Source organism: Anas platyrhynchos, chromosome 1 (genome assembly GCF_047663525.1).
Source record: "Anas platyrhynchos isolate ZD024472 breed Pekin duck chromosome 1, IASCAAS_PekinDuck_T2T, whole genome shotgun sequence".
NCBI lineage: Eukaryota > Metazoa > Chordata > Aves > Anseriformes > Anatidae > Anas > Anas platyrhynchos.
Window position 1 is genome coordinate 61,783,011 of NC_092587.1, and position 27,615 is coordinate 61,810,625.

Here is a 27,615-nt window from a genome sequence, read left to right on the forward strand (position 1 = left end):
ATAAAATTTTATCCACCCTTTGACCTTCCAGATCTTGAAAAAGTGAAATAACACATATTTTAAATTTATAATAATGATAATAAATTTTGAATATTTAAATATTTTTGTTTTTTGTTGTTGTTTTTTTTTTTTGTTTGTTTGTTTGTTTGTTTTGTTTTATTTATTTATTTATTTATTTATTTTAAAAACTACTGCCAAAAAGAGACTTAAATTCCCTGGCTGGATTGTACAACCCAAAATCTTCACATTGATTACATTTTTGCTTCCAGATCTAATTTCTAAACTTGCCTGAAGGCTTTCAGGGTGTTGTTGCTTGACATTACTTTCAAGGCATAGAAACATTACATAGTCTCATATACAGTTATGAATTTTAGGAAGAATTCAAGCTGCAAATCAGACTCCTATGCTGAAGCAGTCTCATCTGACACAGGTCTGCCTTTTCCAGTCCTCCTGGACTCAGTGTCACAGAAGCATCCCAGCTCAGCTGGGGGAGCTCATCTTCTGTCTGATTAGCAGAGCAAGGCAAGCTGAATAGGTTCAGGAGCACAGAAAATCTCAGGTGCATGACTTCCAGGGAGACCCAGAGCAAATGGATGTCTGCAGGTTGTGCCTGGGTCAATATATTCACTCATAATTTTGCAGTACTTTCTGTTCCACAAAGAGAGCACTGAAGAGCAGTAGAAATGTTCCTTCAAAAGACCAGAGTAGAAAGCCTAAAAATTCTGAGTTTGTGTCGGAATCCTAGTGTTACTGAAGGCACATGAATCAATGTTCATGCTTTATGAATAAAAGGCATTCAAGATTCAAGATGAAAAAACCATGAAAGACAAAAGGTATTGTCCAGAAAACAATGATTATTTGTTTATCAGTACTGGGACCTTGAAACAATAACAAACTGTTCATCAACTGAAAAAAATATATAAATAAATCTTTGTGTGTGTGTGTGTCAGAAAGAGGAGTCTGCTGATTTTCTCAAAATTTGTGACTGCGTTTTGGATAATGGGTGGAGCAACTACAGCATTCTGCAGTCCTCATTGGTGAATTAAAAAAAAAAAACTTTTAAGACTTTTTTTTTTTAAAATCTTGAGACTCTTGAGACCAAGTATAATCTATATTGGAATTGCTACTCTTTGAATTCCAAGCTCGGGGAAAAAGTGGGCTAAAGGTAGATTCAAAGTAGAAGCCAAAATTATAGCAGAGACAAAATCTGAACAGAGAAGATATAAGGAGCTGGAGTTAGTTGGTTTTTGTTTGTTTGTATTTTTTTGTTTTTTTGTGTTTGTTTGTTTTTTTTAAGAAAAAATACAAGTTTTTTCTATGCAGTGAACAATATGTTTTTAGTATTAATTATTTTCCAGCAGAAAATAAACCTATATTTGAGGCATTCAGACTAATTAACAGGAGAAAAAGAGGCATCCCAAAAGATATCTCACCCAGTCTATGAAATAGGAGTTGCATTGCTGGAAATCAGATGATAGAAGAAAAAAAAAACTTTCAAAACATGTTTTTATATAGCTATATCTGTGATTCTGAATTAAAAGAAAAAATGTCAAAAGACCATTATGCTCCAATTTACAAACCTCTGCCTGTTATGGTGTGATAATCCCTTGGATGTGCTGATGAGCCCTACATAAACTGAATGCCTTTTTAATAGAAAAATTATTAGGATTTCTCTCCAAAACAACAGCAAGAATAATAAACAAATTAAGAAAGCTGTTTGAGTTAATTTTGTAGAAATAGGAAACGAGGCAGAGAGAGCCCTTTCAGGGAAATCCAGGCAAAGGTGAAGGAAAATGTGGAGTGGAAACTGGACTATCTGAGGAACCCAAGAAGAAACCCAAGGAGAAGAAAGCCACTGAGAATTAAAGGAGTATGGCAATGGTGAAGGAGATTCTCCGATCCAGAAATCTCTTACTCGTGGTTTTCATTCCACTTCTGCTGCTTCCTCTGCCACTCTTATACCCCAGCAGTGTAAGTACATTTTCTTTTCCTTTTTCACAAACCTCTTTGTACAGTAGGCAGTTTTGATGGATAAGCTAGCAGTAGTCAAAAAGTAAGGCAAGAATTGAGAACAAACAAACAAAACAAAACAAAAAATGCTCTTAGAAACAAGGACTCGAATCTGAAGTAGTGTGAAATACAAGTCATTAAGCAGTCATCACAGTAACAACTAGAGATAGTATGAGTAATGTCACAGGCAGAGCTGAAGAACAAGGTGAAGCACCATTTTAAGGCAGAGAAACTGCATCTCTTCTTTTTCTACAACACCATTTGGGTGGAAGTGGAAAACAGAACATTTCCAATAAAATTTTGTTTAGAGAGAGGTGTTTAAAATGAATACTTCAAGTGTTTTAGTTTTTAGTTTTTAAGTATGCATCGATGGACTTTAAATTGGATGTGAGTTTGGAGGACAGCTATTCAAGTGAGTGAGGAACTAGGACTCAATGACAGACATGTAGGACCAAACATGACATCCACTACTGGCTACAACTCCTCTGCATATCTCTGCAGTTCTCAAAATAAAAAAATAAAAAAATAAAAAAAAAAAGTTTCCTACCTTATAGAGATGGTGATGTTTAACTTATCAGCATTTACAACATGCTAAATATTCTGCAGCTGTGGCTTCCACAGAGCTAGACATAAATCTGGTGCAGCAATTTCCATTCCTTCCTCTACTCTGTAAAAGATTAATTCTTCCTTCTAGCACTAGAGGATTTATGAATACTACTACTTTACCAAATTGAAATGTAAAGGATTAGAAATTGTATAGCAATTTTCAAAATTAAATTCATGGAAAGGAATGCTAGTACAAATGGTATGTTGCAGTTTGAATGAGTTTTCCTGCTTGAAACTTCAATATATATTTCAGCTGCAATCTTATAGTATCCTTTCATCTCTTCTGTCTTGAGAAGAAATGAATGACAGACAATCATGCCTTCTCCAGAGAACAGTAATGCACACTTTTTTACAGAAATGTGTGTTTAAAAGGGTTTCATCTCCCGCAGTGTCTCTGAAAGGATGACATGAACAGATTCTCTGTGATATTCTTATATGGCACTGTAACGGTAGCATGCTTCATATCCCTTGAGAACCTCTCTTAAGCAACATGAGATTCACTGCACTTAATGTTGTTATTCATGTTCACTCACTGCTGGAATCAGAGGCACAGGATGTAATAAGGAAACTCTAGTAACCAAGGGAATTGTAATAGCATCATGTGGGTTTTGGAACGGAAGTTCAGTGACAGTATTGCTGCAAGAACTGCTATTATACAGCATGTGTTCCTCTGCACTATTATTCTGCACCTTGTAGTGTTGCTTTACTGCAAAGTGATATGAAAAGTCATCAGATGATGTTTTAGATTCACTTTGTTTATAAGTGAATGACCACAGAAGTTAGAGCATAGCTGTGAACCTGACCCTGAGCTGGATAAAAGTTTGTAATGCCATTAAGAAAACATCTACACCTAATAAACTCAGTTAACAGGAAACTATTCGAGTGCCTTAGTGTAGTATTTACTTTGTTACAACCCACTGACTAAGATTACTTCTTAAATCTGAATATTAAATGTGTTGCCTGCTGACATATATTTTCAGTTACCAGACAGTTGTAGTAGTTTTCTGTCTTATAGGGTTCAAAATGGCTAGGTGAATTGTATTTGTGTTTCATCTTGCATCTTCCTTGTTGATATCAACACAATACTGGAAGTGTCAAAGTACCAGTACATATGTAGTAGCAAGGGACATCAAAGGAAGCGTGAGGACTCAAAACTGTTTGGAGATAAGATTTACAGATCATATACACATTTTCTTTTCTAGTATCTTGTGACAAAAAATGGTTGGAAAAAAATACACCTGGGAAAAATTTTTTGAACTCTTCTTCCCTTCCAAAACTTATACCTGCACTATAACTTTTATAGCAGATGTGGGGCACCCATAAGCACCTTTCAGGCCATGGCACGTACCAAAAAACAAATGAAGAGTCTGTGTTTTCTGGCCTGTGGGTCTTTTTCATCCTGTCTTAATTTCCTTCATTGTTAACAGTAATGGGGAAGCATTTCTACCTTATTTTTTATCTTTATCTACATTTTTTTGTAAAGCCAATAGTGATACCATGGAGTATCACATCAATAGAGTCAGTAGTGGGCAAGATCTCCTGATACTGCTGATCCTGTGCCAAACCATGTTCCTCAAAAGGCAGCAAGAGGTGCTGTAAACTGTGAGACCATCAGGTGATGCTGACAGCTTGATATGCTACATCCGGGGGATGGAGCCTGATGCACAGAACAGTCTGAATAGTAACAGACAGCACATTTTTGTTAACTTTTGGTTTTATGTATACAAGCTGAAGAGAGGGAATTACAGTGTGATCCTAACAGCTCAAAGATGGTAGACCAGACACTGAACTGAGTTTTGTTTTTATTTTTGTTTTTGTTTTTCCTCATGACTCAGACACATGCATGCATGCAAGATGTGTATCGTTCATCCTTAAGTGGGCAAATCTTTAATCCAAAATTTGTTTTCAATCACTCTGAGATCCTCAGACACTTCAGTTATTAAAGCTTTATGCATGATCCTTGTGGAAGTTTTAGCCATGACTTCTTATTCTGCCCTCTTTCCCGTCTCCTTAAAGGACTGACTGAAATTAAGTGGTAGTCCCTCCAACCATCACATATGAGCTCACTATGTTGTGTTTTCCTACCCTCTGCTTCAATCCATGAGGTGGCCTAACCTTCATTTTCATCTGTACAACAAGAAGAGTGGCAACAGTTGAAATTATACTGTTTTTTACTTCAATCCAGTAATTAGGAGCTCTGGTAACCATTAACTAAATATATAAACTCAATTCAATTCACTAGAAGATATTAATTTAGTTAGTGTTGGAAAAGAGCTAGTTTAGAGCACTGAGAGGATAAACAGTGCAAGTAGGAAATAAGTAACACAAAGACTTAGCTCCTGCCCCAGACAGTTTTTGACAGAGATGCAATTTCCTTTTGTTTTGTTTCACTTCCACTGTTATTCTGTTGCTACATGCAGACAGGCAATATAGAATAACAGTCTATGTTCAAAGAGATTCAAGACAAATATAAATTTGGAAGGAGAAAATAATTTGGGATTGGATTAAGATAAAATGAACACTGGGAATTTTGACAAAATATATATCTTGGATGTTACATCTGCACTGATTTAAAATAAAAATTAATGTTGTTTCATTAAAAAGGACTTGTTTCCTCAAAACTGCTGGACATCATACAGAGCCCATGAATACATACTAACTTGTTAGCAGAAATTAACAAGTTAAAAAATAATTTTCAAAAAAGTGTTAAATAGTTATTTGGTAACCAAAAAGGACCTTTAACTTTGCTCTCTGTGGAATATTAACCATGAAGTCAAATGCAGTTAAAATTGACTAAGCAGCAAGCTGGCTAGTGTTTATGAGTCCTGTGACTCATACATAAAAGAGTTTTGCCTTTATATTTGAGATTACTAAAAATGTCTAATCCCTGTATTCTCACTTTTTGAAATGATTTCCATTTTAATTCCTATTTTTTTTGAGGTGGTCACTTCAAGCTACTACAGACTGAACATCAGCCCTTCAGTGTTTCAAAGAATATAGCAATGCTATTTTGTAAAATGCATGCTTATAATACTAATATTCATGAATATTAAAAAATACCCTCCCCAACCCGATCCCATTCTTTCTAACACAATCTTCTCTAGCCTCTCTTACAAGTTCTTCTCAGTAGCACCAAAGCTACAACTGCAATAAAAGCTTTTAGCTTGTTGAGTTCTTTTAGTTCAGGCACCCACAAATTGATGAGTCCCATGAACACCTTCACAATAGGTGGTATGACAGCAACATGTAACCTCAGTGCTTTCTCCCTACAGGAAGCCTCATGTGCCTACGTGCTGATTGTGACAGCTGTGTATTGGGTTTCTGAAGCGGTACCTCTGGGTGCAGCAGCCTTAATTCCTGCTTTCCTATATCCACTTTTTGGAGTCATGAAGTCCAGTGAGGTCAGACCAGTGTGCACTTTTTTATAACTTGTTACTCACAGTTAATTATTTGAAGAAAACAAATCTTAGTGGACTAGCAAGACTGGGAGGAAGAAGTGTACATCTTACAATGTGTAACTTGTGCCAACCAGCACTTTCTTCTGTGGAAGAAAGCTAGACGTAGGAAAGGCCATAGTAGCCAAGAGGGATGTTCATCTTATCAGCTACTGCATCACCAGCAATGGCCTTTGCCTACTCCACCTAAGGATATGACATTTCCCCTCCTCCAAAATTGTATTAACAGTATTTATGGGATAAACTGGAAAGTGGAATGTTTTATTTTAGTAATAGATGGAAGATTTACATGACTTATAGATGACATGTAAAAGCATGAGGCTACACATTCTAAAAACTATTACCATTTACTGTATAAAATTAAATACTTTTAATATCCAGGTAAATGTTGAGTCCTTTTTTCCAAGCTGTAACCCTAGAGTTGCCTTGTAGTCATTATTTCTAAGGCAAAGGAGTAGCTGTATAAAAAGTCTCTTTGATCAGTTCTGAATTTGCTTACTTAAGTTTCTCTTGAATGTCATTTCCTTTCATGATATGGCAAGAATTTTTTTGATTTCATCTACAGCTTTTTTCTCACTTTTCTCTCTTTCTCTCGGAAGGGGGGGATGGAGAGGGGATAACACTTGTTTTTTTAGGACTAGAAATACAGATAAAAACACAGAAGAATATAAAGAAACCATAAGGTAGTTGAATTTCTAACACAATCTAATACTATGCCTACCCATAAATGGATTGAGTCAAGCATTAGCCAAGAGTTTTATGACCTGTCTTATTCCTCCCAATGGTGTAACAGCTGTGTAATATAACCAGGTACATTTCTATGTCAACACAGTTAAATATTTTCAGTTGATTTTTTTTTTCTTAACAAAAAGTTAAAGTAGTTACACTTTTTCATTTCTAAACTCTGCAGCATATGAGAGAAGGAAAATTTAGGGGTAGCCTGACAGAAATTCAATGCAACATCAAATTAAATGGCAGTGGGACTACTGCAGAGAATATATTACTTACTTTAGGAACATAAATAAATAAAACCCTGTATTTTAAAATAAGCAAGTCTGATGATGCTGCAGTATTTCCAGTCTGCTTTTCCGCAGTGCCATAGAAACCAGGTCTCAAGCTTTGCAGTTTGAGCTACACATAACTCACAAGGGCTTAAGAGCATGAGCCTGGGTGTTGTATGCGTGTACATGTGTATTAATAAGAACATTAGCATTCACTTTTTTCTCCAAAATAACTGTGAAAGGGATAAAGTGAAACAACAGATTCTTTGTGCTGCTGATTCGACGGATTCCTTTCATTCAGTTCAAGATTTTTTTGAACAAAGTAGAATGAAAATAAATAAAGTTAATGAGAAAGTAACCAGTGGAAGAAAGCCAAAAAAAAAAACAACACTCATATTTAAAATTTCTGGCACACAAACATGATGGCCAAGTCTATTTAAGGTTTGTTAAATATAAGTAAATGCTTAACACTTACTGTAACATTCACAAAATATTAGAGACATTCATGAACGTTTATGGAAGAGGACAATGGAAGAAATGCTATTTCTACTGATTTTAATTGCTTTAAAATACTCGAGTCTACATTTTATTACACGAATAGTTGTAAACTGAAGAGCCAATGTTTAGGGAAAAATATTCCAGAAATACTTTGTGAAAAAATTCATTGGAAGGAAGAAAAAAATCAGCTAAATTCCAAGCATCCAATTATATACACTATTTCTACCATTTAGCTTGTTTTCACACATAAATGTGTGCAGGTGTGTGAATGTTCTGGTTTGTTTCTTGTTTGTTAATTTTGTAGTAGCTTCACAGACATTTTCTCATATCTTAGTGAGTCCTAAATTCAAGAATTTTGCTTTGGAGTGTTTTCTGCATGGTCTCTGAATATTTTCCTAAGACATGTTTTTTGTTTTGTTTTGTTTTGTTTTGTTTTGTTTTGTTTTGTTTTTTAAACTTCACTTCTTTTCTTGACACAATGCAGGCGTCTTTCCACTGTGAAAAGTTCTGGTGCAGTGTCTAAAGACGGTCACAGCAATATTTGCTTACTGTATTCAGAGAGATAGTTGAACATAAGAAATACAAATGAGATAGACAATTATATTTGCATAAAGAAAAAGATGATGAAGCACATGAATAAAGTGCCCTCAGTGCAGAAGTGTACATAGGGCCATTTCAGTGTGGACCTCACTGCATATGATTAACTGCAAGCAATGAACATCCTGCCCAGAGAAGTAAGATTTCTCTCAGTCTCTTCAAAACTGAGAAATCTACAGACAAGTGGGCATGGAGCAATGTTATTTGTAAATGCAACATAAAAGAAATTAAAGAAAACATGAATAATTAATTGTTCGTTTTCTCCTGCTTCCTCTCATTCTTCTGGTGTAAGGGCAGAAACCTACAATATGTCTTGTTATTCAGCATGTTCTCTGTGTAGGATACTTACTGATATTTTTTAATTGATTATTTCTCTCTTGCCTTTAATGCAGGTGGCTGCAGAATATTTCAAGAACACAACTTTGCTCCTAATGGGTGTGATTTGTGTAGCAGCTTCCGTAGAAAAATGGAATCTCCACAAGCGAATTGCCCTGCGAATGGTCATGATGGCTGGAGCAAAGCCAGGCATGTGAGTGAGACTTCAGGGTAGTCTGAGGTTCACAGCAGCAGCTTGAAAGATCAAATAATAACTTAAACTTCTCCATCTACAGGAAAAAGCTAGCTCAGTCTGGGGAGACTATTCCTACCATTCCTTCCAGAGTTTGAAAGATTTCAAATATTCTCTCTCTCTCTCTCTCTCTCTCTCTCTTTTTTCTTTTTTTTTTCTTTTTTTTTCTTTTTTTTTTTTTTTTTTTTTTGCCACCTCTTACTTCTTGGCTTATTTTTCCATTGCTTCCTATTTTTTACTTATTCCTTGTTCCTAGTCTCCTAGTCTCTCTGTTCCTTCTTTGCCTGTTTAGCAAACATAAAAGGATTCTTAAAGTATCCCTGGAAGTGCTGAAAATTGGCGTTTCTCACATCACATGATGGTTTCCAAGTGAGGCAACAAAGGGCTTTCAATGATACATGGTCTTGTGACAGTTATTAGCACAAAGCAGCATTTTATCCAAGCACAGAATAGTATTTTGGTACCCACAAAGAAAAAAAGAAAATGACCTTACAAAGTTACCATTGGTCTAACAAAAATATTAGGTAAGAAAACCTTTAATATTTGTGAAAGTGCCTCAAGGTCTTACTGTGTTGTACTCCAGGTTGCTTCTTTGCTTTATGTGCTGCACCACGGTGCTCTCCATGTGGCTTTCCAACACATCCACCACAGCCATGGTGATGCCAATTGTGGAAGCTGTGCTCCAGGAGCTAGTGAATGCTGAGGAGGAACGTGATGTCATCAGTACTGCAGGCAGCACCATTATTGAAGAAAACGAGCCAATAGGTATTTGCCAATGTTGGCCATTCTTTTCTTATTTATCAGTGACCAGAATCACTGACACACGAGTCAAATTCTACTGAGGTCAGGCAGAGTTGTCTGATTTGTACTGCCAATGATGCTAGTCCATTCTTTTTCTTTCTGCACAGTGATATTTCTTTCAAAACTGAAAGAGAGTTTCAAGATGTGATGGAAGAAGTGGAGCTGGGAAACTATTTAGGTTGAATCATGGGATGAGCTGGAATCTGTGTGTCATAAACTCTTAGGTCATGTAATTTTACAGGGTCAGAAGGAAATCTCTGTGAAGAAACTGAAAAAAAAAAAAAAAATCTTCTGGACTGATAAGAATTTTAGAGGCTTTTAATGTTCATTCCTTCCCAGAAAGCAAGGATTTGAAAAGAAAAAAAAAATTACTTCTTCTTTCATTTCAAAGATTCCAGCCAAACAATGTAATCTGACTTTTGTCAGATGTCATGAGGACAACACAACACAAAAATAAAAGCTGCATAACAGTCAGAGAGTACCTGAGAAGGTTTAGACAAACAAGTTCGTTTGTTTTTTTTTTGAACCTCCAGGTTCAGTGGCATGGCGGAGGGGCTCAGGTCAGTTCTTACCCCAAGAGCTGCTTTCTCTTCCTTCATTACAGATCTCAGCGAAAGGCATGACCAACCTTCACTGGAGCTTATCTTCACCAATGAGGAGTAAGAATGAACCCTGTACATCACGACTGGAGATTTGAACCCTACACAGGTTGCAATGAAATGAACCTAGGAATAGAGCCAGGAAGGGCAATCAAAAGCTTAAAAGTGAATGTTTTAGATGCAACTAACAAGGAAGGCTTATGTGAGAAATAGAATTGATGTAATGGTCTGGATGTCATGAAACCTTGCCAGGATTCATTTATTATATTTTGTTTTATTTTAACACTATGGCCATTATAAAGGGAAAGAAACATCCACTTACAGAAGATTCTTGAGAAAACCCTGAATGCTAAGAACATTCAAGAGACAGATGACAGAAGAGGGGTAAACAAAAACAAAAATAATAATAATAATTAAAAAAAAAAAAAACTGTAAAAGATTATTAGATTTCTTTGAATACAGCCAAGGTTATTCAAAAGTTTGAACCACTAACAGTTTCAACCAGGTCTCTATTTGGGGTAGAATAAGGGCAGATCAAGGAAATGACTAATTTCAATGTCAAATTATCAAATTAACCAGCTAGATAGGAGAATATACAAAGTTCTTTTCCTCAAACTATACTACAGATACATTCTGAGAAAAATCTTACAAGATATGAGATTAAAATGCACAATTGTTTCTTGAATTCCTTCTATTTTATCTCTAAGAGTTCAAAATAAAAGAGAAACAAGCTCTGGTCACACCATTTAAAATTTGCTTTAAAACAAATATTATTATCCAGATGGCTCATGTTGATGATTTTAAGTTACCTTGCAAGTTCTGAATAGTTTTCTCATTTGTTTGGAGATTAATGCACTCTCCAATATTTTGTCCACTATCTCTTTTAATCCTAACCATATTTTCTTCAGTATAGAATAAAAACTTTCAGTCTGACATTATGTCATTAATTCCTTTAAGCCGTATTGAAAAATATGTGAGGGATATTTCATAACAGAACTTTCATAACAGAGCTACTATTAAAATAGTATTACTTGAAAGAGAGCTTGAAATTTGTTGGGAAATGAAAAGTAGCCCATCTTCTGGAATTAAATATGATTTCAATGACAAAGTTCATTGGAATGTTTGCGTGGTCCATATGACACAAGAGAGATTTTAGTGAAAAACTTTAATGTGGCACAAGAAAGTGCTCAGAAACAGCATTGAAGAAGCTTGTAGAGGAAAAACTTAAGTAGAACAAGACAGTAGTAACACTGGATTGCACAGTGATTCACTCCACTGTGAATGGAGTCCATTCCTAGAATGTAGTATACACAACTAAGAATACTTATTTTTACTTACATGGAAGTGGAATCTCATCACTGCTAGGCTGGAGGCAGAGCTATGGAACATTATGACTTTTCCTCTATATATGCCCAAGATACCAAAAAAAGAGATATTAATAAATGTTGTTCTTCACCATTTCAGTAGGCACTAGTTCCACAGATATTGCCCTTCCTACCAATGATTTGTGCCTTTTGGGGGAGCAGCAGGGTGAACAGGCATTTTTAAAGTATATTTTCCTTTCTTTGTTTTTAGTGCTACTACTACTGACTTCAGCTCCTTGATGCATTCAAAGGTATTGTCATAGGTAGTACCTGTATCTTCTGAGCTATACTGCCTGGTAATGCCATCAGAGCACAGTCTACATAGCTCTACAACAAACTTACATTTCCTTTATTTTAAAAAAAAAAAAAAAAAGTGGTTGTTGGGAAAGAGTAAAGAGACTGAATAGTACAAGATGTCCAGCTTTGTATTTAACCTATCAGCCTGCTTGCACAAATCAAGATGGGGAACAATAACTTTGTAGGGTTTACATCTGAGATGTTTCAGTAGGTTAGAAAAAACTGCATCTCTTACAAAACCATAGTCTCTAGCAAGGGATCTGTTAGATCCTCCTACATGGCAGAAGGAGAAATCTTAAACTTATTATAATCTGATTTTTAACATCACTTTAAAATAAAAATAGTATTAAAAAAAAAAAAAAAAAACTTATGTTTTTTTTCCAGTATAAAATTTATAGCTGAAATTTTAGATTTTTTTGTTGTTGCCAGTGTTGTTGTTGTTTGTTTTGTTTTATTTTGTTTTCTTTTGAAAGCCCACAGCCCATGACCTTTGCAAAGCATCATCTGTTCTAATCTAAGTGTCTCCAGGAACAGAAGAAAGGCTAATCTAAAGGCATTTGCCTCCCTACAGAGTATGAATAATGTGCACATGATAGCCAATCCTAATGGAACGGTAAATTCCAAGAGCAACGGGCAGCACCTACCTCAGGTAAGGAAATGTTAGACATGGAGGATAACGGAAACGACAGAGATGAACATCATCTGCTCATCACTGCTCACTCACATCTTTGTTCCTTGTAAGCCAATTTGTATGGAATTACTCTCCATCAACTTAACCGCGGTCACATTTTAGCCCTATGCTGATTCTTGCTCCTATTTAGACACACACAGCACAGATATTTTTGGAGAGCCTTCCCCCAGTAAGATATTTCCTAATAGCTAGTACAATTCATTTGGCTTTATCTTCAGTTTAATGACCACAAGTTTCCCTTGTTTGATCGTTCTACCCACTTTATTTCTACAAAGTCTCCCTGGAAAATACTGCAACACAAAAAAACATCAATTCCTGACACACAACATACTAACAGCATACATGAACCATTTAACTGGGTTTGGCAGTCTTGGTATCCTCCTCCTTTCTGTTCTGACAAATATCCTCTACCAAAATCCTCCATTACATCACTCCAGTGCAGTATCTCTACTTTTCCTGAGTGGATCCAATGAGTGGCTGCTGTTTCTTCTACAGTTATATACTACCTAAATGGCATAAGTTGATCTCCAGAAAAGATTAACCTAAACTCAGCATATGTATTTTTATTAGTAGTTCAAAAGAATCTAAACATGTGTTTCTAAAATAAAGGCTAATGTACTGCTCCTGATATTTAATTTCCTGTTATATCCATTTTCTATTTGCATTCAGTGGTTATTTTGCTGCTAGTAAACTTGTTTCACTTTTAACCTACAGGGATGTGAACCAGAGTACTCACAAGAATGATGAATCTACAGCATAACTTATTTTATGACCTAAACTCAAATTCAAATTAACAATTTAACAGACCTGTTAACTCCCCTGCTATCTTTCTCCTGATTCTAAATTACAGCCTTGGGTTGCATTCTAAGTGCTCTGAAGTTCTGTACCTTTTTTTTTTTTTTTTTTTTTTTTTTTTTTTTTTTTTTACCAATTTCCAAGTGCTTGATTTACTAACATGGCGTCTTTCCTGTCACTGTTGAGAAAACTTTTGGAGCAATATTTTTTTCTGTAACTTTTTCTTTCATATCACCATTGCCCAGCCTGTTTCATGCACTTTCTGAGAGTCCTAACACTCCTTTCTTAGTAAGAGGCCCTAAGCCAGTATGAGTGCAAAAAGTCCACCAAGCATTTGTCTGGTGGCTGCTCATAAGCCTCAAGGATTACAAATTCTTTCTACTGCAGTGCTGGCATCCTGCCTCTGCAACCCACAAAGGCTTTTGGTATCCAGCTGAGATTCCAGTAAGAACTGGAGTTGACCCATACCATGGCCAGAAGCCCAATTACTGTTTGTCCTATATTTCTGCCTCAGGACAGGCAACTTCAGGCTCCTGGACAGGTTACTAGCTCTGATCTCAACTAATACCCACGAAGAAAGAAGCTTGCTCCCTTTTATGCAAACCTATTGTTTCTTTGAGACCAGTAGCATCACGGCATTAGAAAAATTTAGGTTGCTGTTCTAAACTCCTGCTTTCTTTGGTCAATGTATCTCCTCACAGGCTCAGATACTGGTCCTGCCTCCTCAGCCCTCAGAACCAGACCTGAGCACTAAATTCCGGTATCAGTCCAGACATGACCACATGGTCTGTAAATGCCTCTCATTAAGCATCTCCTATGCAGCAACCATTGGAGGACTGACAACCATCATAGGGACTTCTACTAGCCTCATATTCTTAGAGCATTTCAACAAGTAAGTGACATTGTGAGTGCATGAGAATATGGTTGTTTCATTATCATATCTGTGGCATTCCCCATGGGTTATTTATTGCCTCAGGGAACTCTTCTAAGATGGTCTCTCTGAAGACAGTTTTCTTTCCTTCTCTACTAACATTTTTTCTAATGATTAACGGTTGAAAGGGGAAGCTTAAGTTAATATGTATCCATGTCCTTCTCTCATGCAAAGTAAAAACTCCTCAGCATGTGATATTTCTTCAGCAACTTCTGTTGATATTACAAACCAATTATCATGAAAGCAGCAGACACCCAGGAAAATTACTTTCTAAAGCCATGCAGACATAATAATGAAGACAAAAGGAAATCTATGCAAAAGGTGAAAAGTCATAAAACCTGCCTCAAGTTTTTTCTATGTGTTCTTAGAAAGCCAGTTCTTGAGGTGAATCTATAGGCATCATTGGTGTGCTGTTCGACATGTGGTACAAAAAATAACTACATTTAGAAATGTGGCCTTACACCAGAAAGCAGCTCTGAGATCAGTTAAATATTCACTTTATCATATATTCGCAGGAGTCTCAAAAACACAAAGATAGCTCTGTGAGAAGACCAGTAGAACTTCTCTTTATGCACAGATATGTAATCAAGCTCAAAGCTGATTCTCATTATCTAATGCTGCCATTGCTGTCATAATATGCTGCACTTCTCTCTCTGAAATGGTGGCAACAAAGAAAACTGAATTCAGAACTCATCCCTAGTTCAAGAATTTGGATTTCACGGTATTTCCAAAGACCTTGTTATTATGACACTTCTATCAAATGCACATAGCAGACATCTTTGTCAGAACCTGGTAGAATATAGTTTTTATTTTATCATCCACAATAAGACATACAAAGATGTTCTGGGTGAATCATTCTTAGGTCTGTTGATGCTTAAATGATTTCTAACAATAACCTTAAGTAAGGCCAGGATCTCATTCCTGGTAACTGTAAGAGCTTTTTGAAGCTGGCTGGACAATCCAGACCATCTGGTCTTAAAGGTGTGAAGTGCTGTAGGGCTCATCTCTTGGTCAAGCATGGTCAGCGACTGACATTCTTTGGTAAATAGCTTTAATATTCATAGGTATTGTGTCTGTCACAAATATATACTGTTTAATTTTTCCTGTCATATCATGACAGATATATATATGCAAGTACATGCGTGGGCATCTGTACATGTTGGAGGTGTTTTTTATCATTCTGAACTCTTACACACTGACATTTTTATTTATTTTTTCCTTTACAGCCACTACCCAAATGCTGAAGTGGTGAATTTTGGAACCTGGTTTTTGTTCAGTTTCCCAATATCCCTCATCATGTTGGTCCTTACTTGGTTCTGGATGCATTGGCTGTTCTTGGGTTGCAAGTGAGTTCAAGTTGTTCAAAAAGTATGGATTCCAAAAGCAGGGTGTCTTTGACTTTATTAGAATGGGTCTTATTAAAGCACTTCTAGTTGTAAATGACAAAAGCTAATGTATAATTTCTTTTTTCTTAGCAGAACAATTACTGGAAGAAGTCATATTTCTTAGCAGCACTGGATAGGCAGCAGTGTATAGCATTGCTGCTTGAGAGTAAAGGTGATGGTGATAGAAATTGTTACTATGCAGTCAGCTGTGTTGTGGTTGTTTCTTATTTGTCTGTTTTGTCTTGATTTGTTTTGTTTTGGTTTTGACTTATAACTGTGTCTTGTGGAGTAAAAATATCCAAAATGTATTTTGGAAAAATACAACTGAAAAGATGAAAGAAAAACAAAACAAAACAAAGCAAGAAACACATGAAATGGAACAAGTTACTTTTCAGATCTGCCCCCAGCTCAATGAAGTTAATGTAAGACAAGTTAAAATTAAAGGTAAACTGTCTCCATTTATATTTGTCTTTAATGTGGAAAGGACTCAGACTAAGAGGTGAATATCCTCTGATACCAGCTAGTCCCTGAGCCCCCAGATAAGAACAAGGCTCAGTCTCCAAGTTCATTTGTACCACGTCTTCTCTTTGCAGCGGTACTCAGCAAAGTTAATGAAAATTGACTAAGTATGTGCATTTAGAGTGGATTAGTTAATTTGCTTTAAATTGTTGTGCAGACACATTTACTCAGAATTAAAGCGGCCTTAATTTGATTTTGTTTACTCTTAAAAGTAAGATGAACTGACATCACAAATTTCTTCCATGAAAGACAACCAAAAATATGATAATGAATTCCGCTTGCTGTTGACCTTGACTAGATTTGAAGAGGTAATTTAGAGGTGAATAGCTCTGCTCCATGTCCTTCTCTCAGTCATTGAGCCTTGTAGTTCCAAATTAAAAGGCTAACATTTTTTATTTTTTTTTTAAGCTTGAGAGGAAACAAGCCCTAACACTACCCTCAAAAACATTCTTTTTTTTTTAATAAAAGTCACTGAAATTCCACATTGCATCCAAGACCTCATGCTGATTAATGTTTTTGTAGATAATACGAGAGACTGAAGCATTATTGACTTCTTGAGAAGTGCTGTTTGATTCCAAGCCTCTTAAATCTCTGTTTATTGCAGTTCATTAAAGAATATATTATGTTAAGAGCTTGATTACAATACTTTGCCTTCACATCCTCCTAAGCCTAGCAACACTCACAACATGTTGAAACAGCTGTTAATGTCTGTGCATAAATGTTTATCAGACTCCCATGATGTATGTGTTGCATGTTCTTTTCCTAGGAAGCCCAGTATCACTAGGCTATGACTTGGCCTAATTGGAACAACATCTCAGACTTGGATTGTAGGTTTTTGACTAATTCAAAGGGGATGAAGAATAGACCCACCAAACAATTTTTGCCAGAAAAGCAGAGCTAATAATTGTCGCTATAGAACTGAACATTAAAAAGACCTTCATACTTCCAGCAGATTCATTACTGCTGGTGGATTTAATGGAGTTTAAAAACAAGTTCGCAAGGAAATTTAAATGCTTGTATTTGTAGAACTGTACTAAAGGTGCTTAAAACAAGTGTCATATAGGTGTTTGATTGCAAGGGACATGAAAAAAAAATGTTAAAGAATTTTTATTCTTTTTTTTAACCAGACGTGTATTATTTGTATCTTTAGGTATGCAAATTCCTTTGATAATTTGACCTTAACTCTTGAGGGAGATATTAGTACACAGTTTGGCCAGTGCAGTAGCACAGATCTCTTGTGGGGCAATAAATGACACATTAAAATTGCAGGAACTTTAAAACCAGGCCATTATGCTCTTAATGTACTTATGTTACTAACGTACTAACATTCCAGCTTCTGAAAAAACCTATCTTAGACTGGCTTAGTTGCAGAAGTTTCTTAACCCCCTCCATAAGCCCCTGTCTGACAGATAGTACAGCTGGAGTAGAAAAACAGAGAACTTTGGCTCAAAGCACAGCAAAGTGACACTACTGGAAAGAATAAAAGAAAAAAATGTTTAAATGAGCTTGCAAGTGTATTCATTTCAATTAGGAAAGTCTAGTCTTACAGCATGAAGGCAAGCTGCATAAACTAAGGGCTTAACCCAATCTGCATATGAATGTGTGGCAGGTTTAAATGTGTTCAGATGTGAAATGTGCTTGTGCTTGCATTTACCTGGCGGAAGTACAGACATTTTTCAACAGGACAAAATGCTGTTGCCTTTTTGAGGTGACGTAGTCCTACGCTAATTGTGCCTGGTTCAGAAACGGCTAGGAAGAGTAGAGGCAGACAAGCTCTGAAAGCTATTTGGATCTCCAGCACAGCTTTCACCATTACTCATAGTGAAAACCTAAATATTCAAGTCAAACTTTGGCTTAAAAGCCAGACTAAAATCCAAGTGTTTTGACCATACTTGATCCTACTGGGAAGCAAACATTTCCTTCACTCATAAAAACTAGCCATAAACTTTGGAGATTTCAGGCACAACAAAAATCTAGCCACCACCAGCTGTTTGAGGAAGCCTACAGGAAGGGTGTCCAACCACAGTTTGGAGATGTTCAGCAATACCAGTCAGCATTAGACAAGGCATCATGGGGACCTTCATACCATAACCAGGATTGCGTCTCAGAAAACACAGAACTAGACCATGAAAAGGTGACAAGCAATAATTTCTGCTTCCCTTGCCATCAGGTCTTGTCCCAGTCATATCTTCTCCCAAGAAGAATGAAAAGTGGAATTTTCAGCTTGCCACTGTGTTGTTATTTTTTACAACTCTTTATTTCACTTGACACCTTTGTCTAATTTTACTGTGCTATCTACCCTAGTTTTAAGGAGACCTGTTCTGTGAGCAAGAAGAAGAAGACCAAACGGGAAGAAATGTCAGAGAAAAGGATTCAGGAAGAATATAAGAAATTGGGAAATGTTAGGTAAAACAGACCTGATTTACTCAGGAATTTGCTTGTCCAGGCAGGACCATCCACAAAAAATATTTGTACAGATTTACTTTGTCAATTGCTCTTATGCTTATTACACTTTTAAAAAAATGCAATACAAAGTCTTTACAGTAGAATGGTAAAATTAACTTTAACTCATTACCATATGTTTCATTGGAAACCAGTGCAAATACATAACAAACATTTATAAATATGTTCCTTTAGAAATTCCCTATGAATAATTGAATTGAAAATATAGACAATTATATTTTTAGTTCATTTTTACTAGGTTTAGTTGGTTCACAGATGAGAGCAAAATATAGAATTATTTAATTCAGTTTAATCTTCCTTTCTGTTCTCCTTATGGTTCATACCTCTTTTGTGTGAAGCATTTATAATTGCTTAATTCTTTTGGAATCTGCTCTTGAATTTTCAGGCAGACCTTGGATTTGACTCCTATTGTTATTTGTTTGTTTATTTTTGTTTCTAGCTATCCTGAGATGGTGACTGGGTTTTTATTCATTCTAATGACATTGCTTTGGTTTACTCGTGAACCTGGCTTTGTACCAGGCTGGTCATCTTTCTTTGAAAAGTAAGTGAAGTTCCCTATGTAAATGCAGAAGAGTACAGCCCAGCAGCTTCTGGCTCTGCCATAAATTTTGGCTACACAATGTCATTAGCCAATTTTAACAAGGTGGCAAAAAATGAAGTTTTTATTCAAATTTAGCATTTTTGTCTTTTAAACTACATCTCTTCACACAGCAGCAAACTGTGTTCTTTCTGAGTAAGGAAAAAGGAATTAACTATATGAAATAAACATATTCCATATGTAATAAATAGGAAAGTCACATACTGAAGTGAAAACTTTTTAGTACATTCAAAGAGAAGCTATCTCTGAAATGTATTGATGTTATATTTCAAATTAAAACTTTGGGGTGCTTTTTTCTTTTTTCTATTTTATTTTGAAAGATTTTTTTTGGTCAAAATATTATAATTTGTGGAGATAAAGTTTATCAAGAAAATATTTCAATTAAATATTAGAAGATTGAAACAATTGATTTTATTTTAAATAATATTGAAAAGATTTCTATTTAAAGTAACTTTAATAAACAATACACAGCAAAGACTACATGAAGTTAAATTTGTTTCAGTTTCTGTTGTATAAAATTATTTTAATTTATAATCCTAATTTTGACTGAAGAACAGTTTTTACTGTTAGGATTTCCTGAGGATCTTTGTAGTTTGACATACCTTGAAGTACTTTTCATGCTGAGTTTTAATGGTTTAATTAGAAATCAATATCGAGTTCATTTCTAGAGGACCATTTGAGCTTGGCTTTTCCTGAGAATGTGTTTACTATTTATTCCTTCTAGTAAACAAATTATTTTACTGTACCTCTGAGTTAACAGATTTGTAAACCAAAAAGGATCTCTTTTTATCACTAGAATGTTAAAAAATAAAATAAAATAAAATAAAATAAAATAAAATAAAATAAAATAAAATAAAATAAAATAAAATAAAATAAAATAAAATAAAATAAAATAAAATAAAATAAAATAAAATAAAATAAAATAAAATAAAATAAAAGGAAAATAATTACAGTTAGCTACTGAAGACAATTTTCTATATTGAATAAAATTTTGTTAAAAATTTGTTTGTATCCTTGATGTGCAGACATTTTTTTAGAAGGCTGTTGCTAAGACTTTAGATGTGGAAATAAAACTTCACCTGTAACTCCTTGAGTGGAGGTTTGGACCAGATGACCTCCAGCAGTCCCTTCCAGCCTTAAGCATGCTGGGTTTCTGGGATTCTATAACTGTTACGTACCTATTTGAAGAAAGCTTCTGTAAGTTTTTATGCTAACTCCACCACTTCTTTCTTAGGAAAGGCTACCGGACTGATGCCACTGTCTCTGTTTTTCTTGGTTTCCTTCTTTTCCTCATTCCAGCAAAAAAGCCATGTTTTGGAAAAAGAGAAAAAGGTAAGGCAAGAGTGAGCCCTGGCACATTTTCTTTTAATAATATTTTTCTGGTCTCTGTAAAATGTTCGAAGAACACATTTTGTTTCTCAAGTGGATATTTTTTTCCTTGATAGCATCCTTTCCTATTTCAAACTCCATTTTTGTCCTCTGCTAACAGATAATCCTCCTTACAAACAGGTAATCTAACCAGGTAGATTACTAACAGGCCACAGATACAGTCTCAGTCTTGTAATGATGGCCACCATCTCTTCTGTATTTACACAGTTTTGAAAATTTATGACTGAGCTTTAGGATAGGTTGAAATGTAGCTCCATATTGAGAATGATAAAGCAGAGATTTGCAAAGTTGGGTGAAGTAAATAAATGCTCTAGTAAATAATTTGGTCATTCCTTGTATGTAAGAAGTCGTTGATAATTTCATGAAGTAGATGTAAAAAAGGTAAGTAAATATGTGACAGTTGTAATTTTTGGTAATGCTCCTTTTGCAATCTTCCTAATAATAATAATGATCGACATTTCATGTTCATTTTTGGATAGCACTCAGAAGTATTGATCAGTTTGCAGTGCCAGACTTTCATCAATAATGTATGGAAACAGAACTCCCTGCACAGTCTTATGTAGAGATTACAAAATTACAAGTGTATACAGATGTGTGTTTGTTGTTGGTTGGTTGGTTGGTTGGTTTGTTTTGTTTTATACTGAAATGCATGCAACAATCAGGAAAAATAACACCCTCTAGCTTCTACTTCAATAAATTATTCAGAGACATAAATGCATTTTATTAAGCTTCATGACTTACTGGAGAGAGAAAACGTCCTTTAACAAAATAAACACATTTTTACTTCATCTTTGTAATCTACAGATAATTTTCACAGGTATATACACAGCAGACATTCCCTCAAGAAGCTGTAGCATAAAGCACAGGGTTTTGTAACCATTGACATCAAGAGAGCAGCCAAGGGGAAGTCAGGGTATTGGGAATCAATATGCTGCATTTTCTGAGGCTGAGCTATCCAGAGAATTAAGCTATACTTTTCTTCTTCATCTCTCTCACAGACAGGTCTCAAGATAACTTCCATGGTTATTGCATTATTACTACTATCATAAAATGTGAAGATCTTTGTATAAATGCCAATGTAACATTGATCACACACTTGTTTTCGTATAGGAGACAGTGAAAGGTCAACAGATATTAACGCGCTGGATCCCATCATTACCTGGAAGGACTTCCAGAAGACCATGCCCTGGGAAATTGTAGTGTTGGTTGGAGGTGGTTATGCCTTAGCAGCTGGATGCAAGGTATGGATTTAGATTATATTCCCCTTCCTAAAAGGAATAAATAAATAAATAATGCAAACTTGGCATTTTATCCTTTTGTATGCTCCTCAGATTGGAATTATAAAGCAGATACTTTCAAGTTTGTACACAAGCTAGCCCCTACTCCCTAAACTCAATGGAAAGATACCTAGCTAACAAAAGAATGAGTAGGGCTCAAATCAGTTGTGTAAGCATAGGCACCTACTACCATTTCAGATGCTCTAGTAGAGCTAGATATTTCTACAATGCTGGTAGAAATGACACAGGATCTGAGGGAAACCTCACCCTTTCTCAACTAGTAGCTAGCTAGCTGTGGGAAGAACATCTCAGTTGCCACTGGTTGCTCGTATTTAGGCAACTGAGTCAAACACCCAGCATTGATAAAACAAATCATGCTCTAGGCTATACTGACTGTACTGCCACTCAATACAATTTGTGAATATACACTTAGTTCTCCTACAGACACCTATCTGTAGGCAAATAAATTTGTGTATGAGTATGAAATCCTAGACTATGAAATCCTTCATCACTAATTTGCAGTACTTCAGTCTGCATGCTGAAGAAAGAGGAAAGATCAGCCTTGGTGCCAATTCATGTTATTAATTTTTTGATACTATAAAATAATTGTTTAGTAGGTACTACAGTGAAATCCAGTTTTCCAAACAAAAGGTAATGGAGAAAGCATTGATCTAAACACTACAGTGAAATCCAGTTTACTAAACAAACGGTAATGGAGAAAGCATTGATCTAAACTTTGTTTATTTGCTGGTGGCATTCTCTGATGCAAACTGCCCCAAAGAGAACAAACTGGTTAACAAACATCCCATGTACTTAGTCATTCTTGTGCTTCTGTCCTTTCCTCAGACCTCTGGCCTCTCTACTTGGATTGGACGCCAAATGCTTTCCTTGAGCAGCCTTCCCTACTGGGCTGTAACTCTGCTGGCCTGCATTTTGGTGTCCCTTGTTACAGAGTTTGTTAGTAACCCAGCAACTATAACCATATTTCTGCCTATTTTATGCAGCATGGTGAGTAAAAACTATGGCATTTTTAGTTTGTTGTTTTCTCATAGGCCCATGGGAATGTTTCAGGATGGCAGAGTATTGGCATTTGGATGTCATGAAACCCTGCCTTGGTTCCCAAACTACTGGTCTGCAGTCTTATGTTTAGAAGGCTTTAACTCAGCCTGGCAAAAAATACTGATATGCAATTTTAGCACTGATAAATTTAATTGAGACTTCTAGGACAACGCAAAAGCATAGCTCCTGCCCTGAAGAATAGATAGTTTAAATAAAAGGAAAGGTGATCATGCAACCAAGATAGTTGGTGAAGTCTGCATGAAGCTTATCAATGTTATTTTAAATGTGTTGTTCATTAATTAGTGGTCACCCACTCATTACTTCTAAGAAAAGACTGTATTAATGAATTCAGTATCAGATTAAAATATGTTCAAGGGTGTGATCTGGTAAGTGTGCTATCATCCAACATGGAAAGCAGAGATTTTTGTAAGGAATAGTTAAAAAATTGTACACTGGTTACAAAGGCAGAAAAAAGAAATGCAAATCTCTTTCCATATTAGAACATCAGTTACAGAAACGTACCTCGTTTCTTCTTTTTTATGTAATGTGAATCTTTCCTTACCAAGAATGCAGACCATGAATCTTGTTTCCCTATTATAGCAATTTTATGAGATTGTACCAAAGAACGTTATGTGAACAGCTCTGAGGTAATATGAAAATATGGTCAGATGAAAATAAGTAATTATGTTAGAATGGCTTATGAGTTCAAATTTAACTCTGCGCTACACATAAAGAGACTCTCCTAAAGAGAAATTTAGTGTGGTAATCTACTTTCGTAGCATGAATACCCATTTTTAGACAGTATTTCTTTTTTGACTGTGAAAGTAACTTGGAGACACTTCTGTCTTCAGTTAGCCTTCACTCTCCAGTTAGCCTTTCCTTTCCTTCCCCCATGTAACTATGTATTGTGTTGCTAAAACAACACAAATTAAAATACAAAATTTCACCCCCACTGAAGGCTGTAGTGGAAGAAAAATTATTTAGACCACTTTAAAATAAAATAAAATAAAATAAAATAAAATAAAATAAAATAAAATAAAATAAAATAAAATAAAATAAAATAAAATAAAAAAATATTCCACCACTATGGCCCCCTCACAATGTAAATTTGGACCACAAGCAACAAGCTTTCTTAAATGCCACTTGGGAAAGCTTTACAGAATTGTTTCATCAACTTCAGCAGCTGTAATAAGGAAATGCTTCATTTCAACCTGTTATGATCTCTCTTGGATGAAGGCTGAAGCACCTCCCGGTGACAGATCCAGAACACACAGCACAGAATGACAGGGAAAAAAGCAAAAGACTGAGGAATGCCTAATAATAGCAATCTTCACCCATGCCTAGTGTGAAATAGCTCAGCAGAAATCCCTGAAGGGTGACCAGCTCCAAATTAAACCATTATCCCACTTTAAAGAACAACCAAACAAAAAAATACTTGCACACTTAGGTTTAGAAATGAGGGAGCTGAGATTCATAAACTTATTATCTTCACATAAAGCAAAGACAGTTTTTTTCATCTTAATTATCAGCACCAGCTTTTACTGGTTAAGTAAAATTTCTCTTTCCTCCCCTCTCCTTCCAGTCAGAAACCCTTCTCATCAATCCTTTATACACTCTGATTCCTGTCACCATATGTATCTCATTTGCGGTGATGCTGCCGGTGGGTAATCCTCCAAATGCCATCGTCTTCAGTTATGGGCACTGCCAGATTAAAGACATGGTGAGTCTTGAGATCAGGTATACCCTCCAGTGCTTCATACAACCCTGACACCTTGTCCCCACATCCAGCAGCCAGTAATAATGGTGATGATATTAGTGTTAATGTAAAGTCATGCTGATTGGCACTGCTATTATGACAGAACTGCCAAGTTAAGAACATCTACATATCTACTGTAGAATATGCACATTTCTCATCTTTATTTTTATGAATATAATGGTCAAACAGGTATAAAAGAATAGAAGTACACAATACTTTGTGTTGATCTGTTAGGACAACACTATGGCAGTTGCAGAAGAAACAGACACAGTGCTTGGGGAAGTGAGGAGAGCACAAGGAATCAGATTTGTCACGTAGCTCCACACTAAAACAAGCACTTATCCTCTTTCTGTGTGTAGTATAAAACCCCATTCTCATTATGTGATTGAGAAGTTCAAGTGACAAATTAGTTTTCCAATGAGGTGCATCAGCCTCTGACCATCAGCATCTACCACTCCTGAATTCTCTCATGATATACACTCTGATACATAATAGTTGTGCTTTTTTGTCACCTTGGAAATCAGTATACATATATTATCATATATATTATCATACATATAAACAAGTACACATACATTTACAAATATATTCCATCAAAGATAGAGTTCTGCACCATGCATGCACCCTGTCGCCTTCCTTTTTTTTTTCCATGTTAACTGTTTTTGATCAAGTCATCACTGATCATGCTCTAATGGTTTTTTTGTTTGTTTGTTTGTTTGTTTGTTTGTTTGTTTTTACATAGGTTAAAGCTGGTCTGGGTGTAAATCTCATTGGTCTGGCTGTTGTCATGGTGGCAATCAACACGTGGGGAATTAGACTCTTCCAGCTGCATACTTTTCCGGAATGGGCAGCAGTAAGCAACATCACTAGCCAAATCTAGCCTTAAAAACAAAACAAAGCAAAACAAATTCAAATTAAAAATAAAATAAATAAATAAATAAATAAATAAAAGTGCAAGACCAAAGTGAGTAAGGACAAAATAGTAAATCTAAATACATATGAAAGAAAAGAGAAAATTTGAGCATACACAAAACCAAGAACACGGGGAAAAATATGAAGAAAATTAACAAGAAGGTCCTCTGCATAAAAAAAATAATAATAAAAAAATAAAAAAGTCTCCTCCAAATTCTCTGCCAATAGATTTTTCATGGTCTAGAACAATTATGTATGATCTATAAAACAGTGGATATTGGACTTCAATGAGAGAAGACAAGTATGCATATACTTGTGTACTCAGTAGTTAGATATTCAATTTCATTGTTGACTGCTACAATGAATAAATCCATTGTAAATGTTGAGCCTTCTTCCCAAAGCCAGAGTTTTCTAAGCCTACTTCTTCTGAAGGCAAATTATTATTCTTTTGAAGTAAGTCATCACTGTGTTGGAAAAAAAAAAAAAAAAAAAGTTTATCAGTGAATCCATATGGCCTGGAAATATATACAGCTACCTACTATCTGCTACAGCATTTCAAAGGGATAATAAGAAATGACAAAACAGATAAGAAGACTCTTAGAAAGGAGAATTGTTGGTTTTTTTTGGTGGTGGTGGTTTGTTGTTGTTATTGCTTTTTTTTTTTTTTTTTTTGGTTTTTATCACACAGCGTTAGTATAAAGTTTCCAGTATTGCAGCACTTGCAATCCCTGATAGAAAGTTTTGGTCAATATCTTCTTTCCTTATTACTGTGCTGCAGTGGAAGCTTTCTCAGTAAAGGGAGCCATGACTAGCAAAACATTGCTTGGTCTACAGGCCCGTTGCAGTCCTCTCTTCTGGCTCTGATTAGGTGGTTAAGGATTTATGATTTTCCTGACAGAGAAAGTACCATCTCTTCTAACATAGCCCTCAGTGCTACTCCATGAGTAAGAAGGGAGAGGGCTGAAGTGGAGTTGCACTGGCATATCTCATCATCGTATGTATTCACTTGAACATCACACCCGCCTGCTCTCTAGCAGCCCAGAGAACAGGAACTTGAAATGTGGGAAACTGTCACATAGAGCAGATAATTAGCAGACCAAAAAGGCCAATCTCTTTATCGTATGCAAAGCGAATGCCCTTGCTGACTGGATACCTGTGATACATCATAAACCTTCTTTTGCATTATGTGCTGCTTTTAATCATTTCTTTAATGTCAATGACTTTAAGCTGTGTATTAAGATGATTGGATTTCATGTAATCACATTCTTCATATACATATTTTAACACATTTTTATGCTTTCCATTTATAATCTAGGCTCTCTAGACGTTAGTGTGAATGACTACAGAGCATAAATGAGATGTCAATAAAAGAAATTATTCACTACTGCATATTTCTGTACTCTGTGAGAATATAAATAAGACACATTTCACCTCATAATCCACAAAGCCCTTAGGAAAGCACTGCTGAGACAGCAGGAGCTGTTGCTTTATGACTTCTGTCAAAACAGAGGGATCCCACAGTCTTGTCTTGTAAATAAACAGATGCAGTAAGAGGCTACAGGTCAGCAGAGGGGGAACAAAACTGGAAAATCACAAAATCACTTCTTAACTCCTTGTACCAAAAGCAGGAGACAACATCCTCTAACAAAACAATTTCTATTCATAGTACATCCTGTAAACTCGGTTTTGAAAAACAAAGTGTTTCTGTAAATCCATGGCTTGGTACATCCCCATGCCATCCTAATCCAAGAAAGAAAACCCTTCTCACCTCCCTGATTCCTGTATTCCTCCACCCTGAGCCTGCATCTCTGCTGCACCCCAACACATGCAATCCATGCCTGACTCAGGGACACAGATCCTCCCCATCCAAAGGGCCTGTCCTCATGCACAACCAGCAGGACATCGCTTTGTTCACAGTCCCCAAAGTTACTTTCAGCCATTCTCCCCCTTACAACAAACTTTTCTCTGGCTTGTTTCCTTCCCAAAGCTTTAGTTGCTTTGCACTCATATTCTAATCCTTTTCAATTCACGCTCCATCCACCAC

General features: G+C 35.8%; 1 protein-coding gene across 3 annotated transcripts; it reads left to right on the forward strand.

Moving 5' to 3' along the window:
- Positions 1-1,046: 1,046 nt before the first annotated feature.
- SLC13A4 (solute carrier family 13 member 4) lies at positions 1,047-26,960 on the forward strand. Of its 3 annotated transcripts, XM_021272875.4 has the most exons (16): positions 1,055-1,971; positions 5,889-6,017; positions 8,560-8,696; positions 9,319-9,500; positions 10,141-10,195; positions 11,711-11,750; positions 12,368-12,445; positions 13,984-14,174; positions 15,440-15,559; positions 18,422-18,523; positions 19,020-19,121; positions 20,413-20,510; positions 21,678-21,808; positions 22,691-22,852; positions 24,486-24,623; positions 25,402-26,960. In XM_021272875.4, exons 1-16 carry the CDS (start codon positions 1,873-1,875, stop codon positions 25,537-25,539), a joined length of 1,902 nt encoding a protein of 633 aa, XP_021128550.1. In that variant the 5' UTR covers positions 1,055-1,872; the 3' UTR covers positions 25,540-26,960. The 3 variants fall into 3 exon arrangements, with proteins under 3 accessions (XP_038029003.1, XP_021128550.1, XP_071895253.1); XM_038173075.2 differs by lacking the exon at positions 18,422-18,523 and having other exon boundaries at positions 1,047-1,971; XM_072039152.1 differs by lacking the exon at positions 5,889-6,017.
- Positions 26,961-27,615: the final 655 nt, after the last annotated feature.